Source organism: Magallana gigas, chromosome 8, assembly GCF_963853765.1.
Source record: "Magallana gigas chromosome 8, xbMagGiga1.1, whole genome shotgun sequence".
Taxonomy (NCBI): domain Eukaryota; kingdom Metazoa; phylum Mollusca; class Bivalvia; order Ostreida; family Ostreidae; genus Magallana; species Magallana gigas.
This window is the reverse complement of record NC_088860.1, coordinates 45,347,643-45,356,739: the sequence shown is the minus strand read 5'-3', so window position 1 is coordinate 45,356,739 and position 9,097 is coordinate 45,347,643. Positions and strand designations below refer to the sequence as shown.

Genomic DNA, 9,097 nt, shown 5'->3' with positions numbered 1-9,097 from the left:
TTTTAGAGAGAAAGAGAGGAGAGAGAGAGAGTACATGATTTTATTTGTAGTAGTAATCTTACATTTATTTACAATCGTCCATGACATCTAAGTCCAAGGAGACTTAGAAAAAAGTATACATTGAATATTCTTTTTCATTGTAATAATTTTTATCTTTGAGAACAAATAATAAAGAACTCCACTATCCCTATGTGAACTACAGATGGAAAGTACATTCAGATCTAATAGCAGCCAAATTATATTAATGTCATTATACAGCTAAGGTGAACAGATTATTATAACAGTACTTGAAATGTTTAACTGTAGAAAGCAAACATTCTTTCAAGATTGCTCATTAATTTCTTTATTAATTCCGGAAATATATTTTCTCACTCAACCGACTCTAAAAATACATTAAATTGAGTGTTTCCGTCGTGTTGGAAAACATCTGTAAAAATTTTCTCGTCAGCTGTTAGAAATGGCTGTTGACCAAGGAACGGTGTATTTGGTTATGACGGCGACAATAGGAGTAATAATGCTGTTGGTTTCGATATTCTGCAAGGACAACAAAAAAGGTAAAACTGCTCAGAACTTCGAGGTATCTTGATGTCTTCTACAGCTGTTCTAAGCATTTATTGCCAGAAATAAGTCGTATGGTGGTTTAAATCTCATTGAATGGTCAGTCGGTTGAATGGTGAACTGAATACAGGATTGAATAATAAACCCTTACAAACCGACGGTGTTTCAAAATAGCAAATTCATATACACAACAGTGTTTGGCATTTTGCTAGTTTTAGTTTGTTAACAATTTTAAAAAAATCGTCGTTACCCAAATACATCCTATTCACACTTAGTCAAAGAGCAGTATGTCAGTTACTGTTAAGGAGTTCGTTTGATGTGTAGCCTAGTATAATTTTTGTAGAAAAACAGGAAAATCGTGATGTAGGAAGACAGGCTGCGGCAGCGGCTCGGGCGAGAGAGGAACTACCCCCTGGAGCCAGGCGCAGAGCGAGACCGAGGCGCAACAGGATGGACAACAGAGACGAGGGCTCAGGTAATTACTGGCATTAATTAATCATCATCGAATATTACACCATACTCCCGAAATTGAGTTGACTTATCAGCAGATATAATTTCTATTTCTATCATTATGTGACAAGAAAGTCATGGTGAAATATTTTTTCATCGTGTCCCAAGATATTTATGCAGCACATTTGGACAATTTTTTTTTATGATAAAAATGCACATATATTTGAAAGAAGTGCAATTGAAGTCAATGAAAGGAAAAAAATGTAAAGTATCTTCATTGACACATATAATTATAACGTTTTTCATGCCGAAAAGTTCTGAGGAACGAAAAGACATTTCTTATGGAAATTTAGAAATGGAAATGTTGACATCTTTTCTCCTTTCAAATGTCCCTCAGAATTCCTCACATGATATATGATTTTCCAATGTTATCATCCAAATAATTTGAGACATTGAATTCGCCCTGTATTCATTTTGTCCACTGACAACGAGGGGGTTAGATAAAATGAGGTCGAATATTTCCCCATATACAGTATTGAATAAAATGAACATTGTTTGAACTTTGAGTTACATTGATAAATATCGAATAATTTACAAAGATGTGCTGCAGAAATATCTTGAGACAGAATATGAAATAAATTGACCAAAGTAATCTGATCTAGCTGATACTTTAATGTCATTGCCTTTCATTACTTTAAGTTTATATAATTTAAAACATTTAAACTGTCATTTTTATGGAGTGGTACCTTTTTCTACAGTTCAAATATTTACTCCACCACCTTGATAAATTTTACAAAACATGATGTCCTTTCGAGGCACGTTGAAACTCATTTTGCCACCACAAATAGTCAGTCACAGTGAAATTAAATCTTGGGTTAGAATTACCATAGAATACATGTGCAATGAAAGCTCTAAATATGATTGTGGCTGTCTTATTGAATGACAGATGAAGAGGCCCTGCCATTAGACACAGATGACATCAATCCATTCGAAGATTTTGAAGGAGAAGGGAGAAAGATTGGCAAAAAGAAAATGTTAAAACTGCAAGCCAAGGAAGAGAAAAAACAGCAGAGATTGGTGTGTGGTTGATTCCTCTGTCTTTTCAAAACAGTATAAAAATTTATAGTAATTGCAATTAAGAAAAATATGTTATTTTTATGCAATTGTTTCACAAGAATATGTATATATACAGATGTTTTATACTATGAAGGCTTTTGAAAGTATTCAAAGTTTTTGATAAACAGTGAGTTTTTTCCTCCCCAAACATTAGGCTGAAGAAGAAGAGCGGAAAGAGAGGAAAGAGCGTGAGGCTCTCCTAGAGAAACAGCGGAAGAAGGAGGAGGAAGCGATGAAGGCGGAGGAGGCAGCGAGGGTAATTAGAGATGGGAAACGAGGGTCTTCATTACATATAGTTCTGTCAAAATATAAGCATGTAATACATGTAATGGAAGGGGTAGCCAGGGTAATTAGACAGAGAAACGAGGGTCTTAGTAATCGCTGTCAGAATTGGTGCATGTATGAATTTGCTACTGTTGCACTGATTTCTTAATCTCATCTACTGATGTACAGATATAATTAACTTATTCTGATTATACACTGCATTGATACAGAATTTTTTTCACAATGTACATGTAACTGAATTGGGATAAGGATGTTGTTTATTTCATAGGTCACAGGCCAAAAAGATTTATTAATGAGAACAGAGTATTTTAAAAGAATCCCTTCAACTTAAATTTATGATAACCTCCATATCTATCCATTATGATTTTTATTCAGGGGGAGGGATGTTAATTTTGCTCTTAAATTTGAGAGAGAAAATGCAAAACATATCACACATGTACTAGATATAATGATATAATGATATAATAATATAATGATATAATGATATAATGATGTTACATGTAGTATGATTCTAACTGCTAATGTATGCACCCTTCACTGTTTCTGTTAACCTAGTAAGCATTTTCTGTCTTGAGAGCCTTTGTTCTTTGCTGTCAAGAGTGAATATTGAGTGTGGCATTTTGAAATGCTTTCCAGGCAGAAGAGGAGCGAATTCGTAAAGAGGAGGAGGAGAGGCGTGAACAGGAGGAGTACCTCAAACTGAAGGAGGCGTTCAGCATTGAGGAGGAGGGAGAGGAGGATGTGGGGCCAGACCTGAGCGTGAGTTGTCTGCCCTTTATTACTGAAAGAATGGCTCTGATTGGCTTTTAAAGAGACCAGGACGATTGGTCGAAATGACCACCTTGTAGAATTTTATTAAATGAAGCCGTTATAGTTGAATACCGTCATTCTAAATGATTTTATGGAACCCTTTCTGTATTGGTACATATACTTTATTTGACAGACCTTTGTTGACTTTTATTGTTTAATTACATAAACAAGATTTATACCGAGCGCAGCGAGAGGCGGGCGAAGCCCGCTTCGCGAAGCGAGGATTAATGGTAACACGTATATATAAGAAAATCAGTGAAAAATGAAAGTTGAATCAGGGGTACTAAGGCCCAAAAAATTTTCTTCCAGCCCTGGGCGTCGCCATATTGGCAGCCATTTTGTTTTTAAAAAGTTAGATCGATCATTGATTGACTGGTACTTATCGATGTTTATTGCCCCTAAACTCGATTAAAATGTTCCAGTGTTTCAATAGAAGGTAATTTTAATGAAAAGAAATAAAAGAGGACACCAGATAAGTTCCAATAGTGCTTTAAACAAGAAACACGACTAGTTTTATGTATGTCTTATCAAATTATCAGATGGAAAATAAAAACAATAACATCAAGGAACTGATCTTTTAGATACTGAATAAAGTATTCAATTTTATTACCGCAGCATTTATATGAATTAAATCGATAAACAATGAAAGAAGATATTTAAAAATGTTCGGAATAATAAACGTAACTCTCTTCGGCTATTTCCGAAGACAAAATGTGTACGTTTAATTTACATCTGAAAATGACGTCATAATGTAGACAGAGCACGCGACATTTAGTATACTTTGGCTAATGATTTGAATAGGCAACCAGGCGGATCCTACTGTGTGCGTTTCAAATAAATTTTATTCTACAAAAATCAAACTGCACTGTGTTAAATCTGCGCTCGTTCCATTACATATATTATTACATAACTATTAACTTTTTGAAATTGAAAAAGGTAAAGCCTTTTGTTTGTAATGTGTAAATTTAGAGATGAAATTTAAAAATCAGATGTTAGGAAAAATAGATTTGTTTACATTAGGCTAGTATATCATGCTTGGAATGGTTTATTTTTTAGTTAACGTATCATTGTTTTCCTCTGTTTTGCAGTCGCAGTCTCTGCTACAAGAGTTCATTGATTATGTGAAGGTGAGTTTGTTACCTGGGTTGAAATCTGTCTCAATTTGAATTGGCAAGACACTATTACAATAGGTCTTGTGGAAATGTCCATTTTAATAATGTATATGTTATGCGATTAGTCTCAAATAACTGAATTAACTGAATCTTTTGTTTGCAAATTCTTTGAACCCTTTCTGCCCTGCAGAGCAATGCTTTTATTTTTTTTATGTTCATCGCTCTAACTGCTTACTCTCTCCATTAGATTATAGTTTCTTTGCCAGCAGTTGAAAATAAATTCATCTTTCATCTTACTAGTCAAGTTCCTCCCTATTGAATTGTGGATTAGAGTTTACAGTGTCATTGTACATCTATTTTTCACTACAGGAGATGAAGGTTATAATGTTGGAGGACCTTGCAGCTCATTTTAAAATCAAGACACAGGTCAGTTGGTATTCCAGGTCCCAATAACTTTAACTGTCTTCTCAATGCATGTGAATTTCACCAGTGCATGCAGTCATATACAATAGAGAGTGAAAGCGAGTAGAACGGTCATTCATTCTGCAAATACAAGCATCTCTTAATCTAACATATACATTCATTTGACAGAAGCATTGAATGACATTCAAACATTCCATTTTGATTTAGGTTTAACAACATCATTGCTTAAGTAATACTCTATTGCTAAACATAAACTTTGGGAAATAATTCAATTATGTGACTTAGATCCCATGAGAACAAAAGACCATTGAGTGAGTATTGGAATATGAAAGACTTGCTGTCTCTGCCCCTTATCTATTCCCAAAATCACAAACAATGCAGACTTTCATTGTACACTCATTGATTTATAACTCAACTGCGAAAAAAGATGTAAAAGAAAAACTTTGACATTGGGTGATTTGACTTTGTTTATCTTTACTTTTTATTTTACACTTTGGTACTGTACATTCTCTATAGGATGCGGTTGATCGGGTAAAAGACCTGCAGGAGAACGGACAGTTGACGGGGGTCATGGACGACCGAGGAAAGTTCATCTACATCACGGTGGAGGAGCTGGAATCTGTGGCGAAGTTTATCAAACAGCACGGACGAGTGTCCATTACAGACCTAGCTGAGTCCAGTAATCGGCTGATCAATCTAACGCCGGACAACACCGAGGTACAGAAAAGACTACTCACCGAAGTCAGCGCGTAGAACGCTCAAAGTTAGGAGAGATTTGAGGAAGGTGCCATTGTGTTGAAATGTCTGTTTGTCTGTCTGTGTGTCCGTACAAGCGGATCCTCAGTTACACCACCAACTGTTTCTGGTTGACCAATCGATACATCTTAGATAAGTTGTTCCAGGCCTGTGTTCTTGGATCTTATGAATGGATTGTATTCATGGCTTAAAGAGGGAGGAAAAAAAAATCTTCATTCATTGGACAAGTAGTTCTTATATTGTATCGTCTTTAATCTAGTGAATTACAAAACCCAAATATGACTTATTCTTTGTCAATGTAAATTTAATAAAAGTTTGATTTATTACAAGGCATATGGAACATTGTGCAACATTTACATCTCTGTTAAAAGTAAAGGCGTTGGCATCATTGCATGCAGGGTAGCATGATTTGTTATAAAATAAGGGATCATCAAACTGAAAACCCTTAATGCCTTGTAATCAGGAAAACTATAATTGTGCAATATGATTTAGATTTGGTTTAGGAGGAGCTGTCGGATAGTATGGCCAAGTTTGACAACAACAGTGAAATGTTGATAAAGACTAATATACAATTATTTAATGCTTGAGCAGTCAATAGACCAGAATATTTTTCCTGAGGTGCAGGGAACAGCTCAGTATGATCTATTGCCCGAGGCCAACGGCCGAGGGCAATAGATCATACTGAGCTGTTCCCTGCACCAAGGGAAAAAATTCTGGTCTATTGACTGTTCAAGCATTAAATAATTGTTTTATTACCTCATTCCTTTTTTAGTTTTCGGGGTTTACAATTTGCATATTGCAGATAGTTTTCGTGCCATTATGCAATATACTCAGATTTTTTTTTCATCTTCTACATGCACAAAACCTGTTGCATGCATTACAACATCTCAATTTAATATTAGTTAACACAAAGAAGGGGGAGTCTTCAACCCATTAGATTTAAAGTAGTCTTTTACCATATATAAAGCTTTAGATTATATGATACTCCATTTTTGATAACATTGAATTTAGTTTCATTAAGTATTAAAAACAGCGTCTATGTAAAGGAATATACATTCCCTGAGAACTATCGAAAGGATGTAACATTAACAAACCCGCGTTCTGAAATACGTTGCAGGTCCAATAGATCGCAGTCTATTGACCGGCGGTCCAATAGATTGCAGTTTTTTGACCAACAGTTCAAAATAGACGCAAATATTTAATTTGTAATAAAACAACAAAATCCCTTTGATTAGGTAATAAAAGGTTTTACCAAACTACCCTAGATTATAATTGTGTGAAACATACTATTTATTTTGGCGGAATGATTTATTTTTGCATACTAATGTAGTGTATAGTATATTGATGATGTAACACTGTACCTGTTATACATAGTCATTGTTTATGTATTTTAACTGTTAATGTGGTTCAATATATACCGCCGCTATCAAAACACAACTCCAATACACGGGAAGTTGTGTACCTAATATAATTAAGGAGGTTGAATTTTAGCCATAATTATATCATTTATTATAGAAAAATTCCAAATATTCTTGGGTAAAAGGGAAGGGACATGCATTTATTAGTGTGTGGAATTAGACATCATTATGAAGGAGGAGACACCGCTGTGTGAGTGGTTTTGTTTTTGTTTATATATTCACTGCAATAATTAAACATCTTGTTGACCTATATGATTGTTGTCTTGTGTTAAAGTTTTAAATTCATCATTTGATTTTTATCATGTTAATCGTCAGCTGTTTTTACGGATGGATTAAAACGCCCTTGGAGATAATTAATATACCTGGGTCTGTATCTTTTAAATCTGAATTTTAAAAAAGATATATATTTACCGGCATATGTATGGTAGTCTACATCAGATATCAGACATGTCAACTTTACATTTTCCTATGACAGTTGTATAGTGAACCATTATTTACGGACAACCTGTCTGACCTTAACTGAGAATGGCGTTATAAAAAAGGTTCTGCTAACTATTCACCTTGGATGCTATACAATACCTACATGTATATTCTAAGAGGAAACGGACTTTTATTTACTAGTTGTATTATTTTCCTGTAAAAAGTTCGAATGTATTGTTACAAAATGGTGCCTTTAAAATTTACTTCGGTCTTAACTCCATTAGTTTGTTTATTGACATTAAAGTCAGGTTTCAGTAAACTGTACATGTACGTGTATTTGAAGGTTTTACCACACATACCCCAACTGGTACCATGATATATTTAAAAGTATCCAATGTTTATATTAAATCCCGAAAATCCATATTATACCAGTGTACATGGACACTTTAGAAAACAGAATTTTGAAGAAAAAAAAATTACCGGTAGATATAAATATTATAGTATACCAGTATAGTGTATGGTAATTTTACTTTAATCTAATGAAAAACAGTTTGTCGTCCATTCGATTTTTTTTTCAGACCGCGAGCTACAACCATGCAGCTGGCCGTAAAACTATATTTAACGGTTTAAACTATATAGTTTGTGAACGCAGATGCAAGTTTGTTCTGTCTGTAAATAAACGATAACCATATTTTGCATCCGTTAACTGTAATTAAGAGTTTTTAATTATAGTTTTCACAAATTGTGTAACTATATCTATCAGAAAAAAACTTTGTTTTGCAATCGCCAATGGTTGTTTTTAAGGAATAAGGAATCATTCTTTGAGAACATGTATTATGAGGTGATAATTTCCGTCGCGGCGGGTCAAATCCAATAAGGCCCGGAGGGCTTTATGATAGATTTGACCACGCTCCGACCGAAATTATCACCTCGATCATAATATTCAAAGAATATTGTTACCTATGTTTATATCATTTCCAATGTGTACACTGTAAACAACATTATTTTAAAACCACTTTTTTATGTAGCACATGCTATATATTTCTACGCGGCGCAGCCAATACCGTGTTTCGGCTATGCTGTAAGACACGCCCATTTTGTGTCACTCATGTTTAATGATGTTATTGGGGTTTAGGGTTCAAAATTAATATTCAGTGTTAGTTACAGTTTTGCACCTCTGAAACATTGATATCGACTGTTCAGTATTGTTTACGAACCCTACACTAAAGTTACATGTAACTGTTGACTATAGTTGACGAACCGTAAAGTATATTTAACTTCGTTAACTATAATTTTCATCTGTAAAACCATATTTAACGGTTGTAAAATACAGTTTACGAATGCTTATCTATGTTTATCCGTCTGAAAAAAAACGTTATTAAAAGATTTTGCTGACAAATATAGATTCACATTTGTAAACTACATGCATAATTTACATACGTTAACTATAGTACTTTTATACACTGTGAAACTATGATTAGCTCATTTATGTGAATTGGGTGTGCCAAAATGCCTACTATATATATATATATATATATATATATATATATATATATATATATATATATATATATATATATATATATATATATATATATATATATAAAGTAAAATTAACATAGTGTAATCAATATATATATATATATATATATATATATATATATATATATATATATATATATATATATATATATATATATATATATATAAAGTAAAATTAACATAGTGTAATCAATATTGGCCTTGACA

At 33.6% G+C, this 9,097-nt stretch overlaps 1 protein-coding gene across 1 annotated transcript; it reads left to right on the top strand.

The window, feature by feature from the left end:
• The first annotated feature begins 389 nt into the window (after positions 1-389).
• On the top strand, positions 390-7,178 carry LOC117690035 (DDRGK domain-containing protein 1). Its single transcript, XM_034472848.2, has 8 exons — positions 390-554; positions 902-1,033; positions 1,955-2,085; positions 2,279-2,380; positions 3,046-3,168; positions 4,308-4,346; positions 4,701-4,757; positions 5,271-7,178. The coding sequence occupies exons 1-8, from the start codon at positions 458-460 to the stop codon at positions 5,505-5,507; spliced, it is 918 nt and encodes a 305-aa protein (XP_034328739.1). The 5' UTR covers positions 390-457; the 3' UTR covers positions 5,508-7,178.
• Positions 7,179-9,097: the final 1,919 nt, after the last annotated feature.

Coding starts and splice junctions, on each gene's coding strand:
- LOC117690035 (XM_034472848.2), top strand. CDS start 458: ATGGCTGTTGACCAAGGAACGGTGTATTTGGTTATGACGGCGACAATA. Junction 1,034..1,954: donor CAACAGAGACGAGGGCTCAG/GTAATTACTGGC, acceptor ATTGAATGACAG/ATGAAGAGGCCCTGCCATTA. Junction 4,758..5,270: donor ATTTTAAAATCAAGACACAG/GTCAGTTGGTAT, acceptor CATTCTCTATAG/GATGCGGTTGATCGGGTAAA.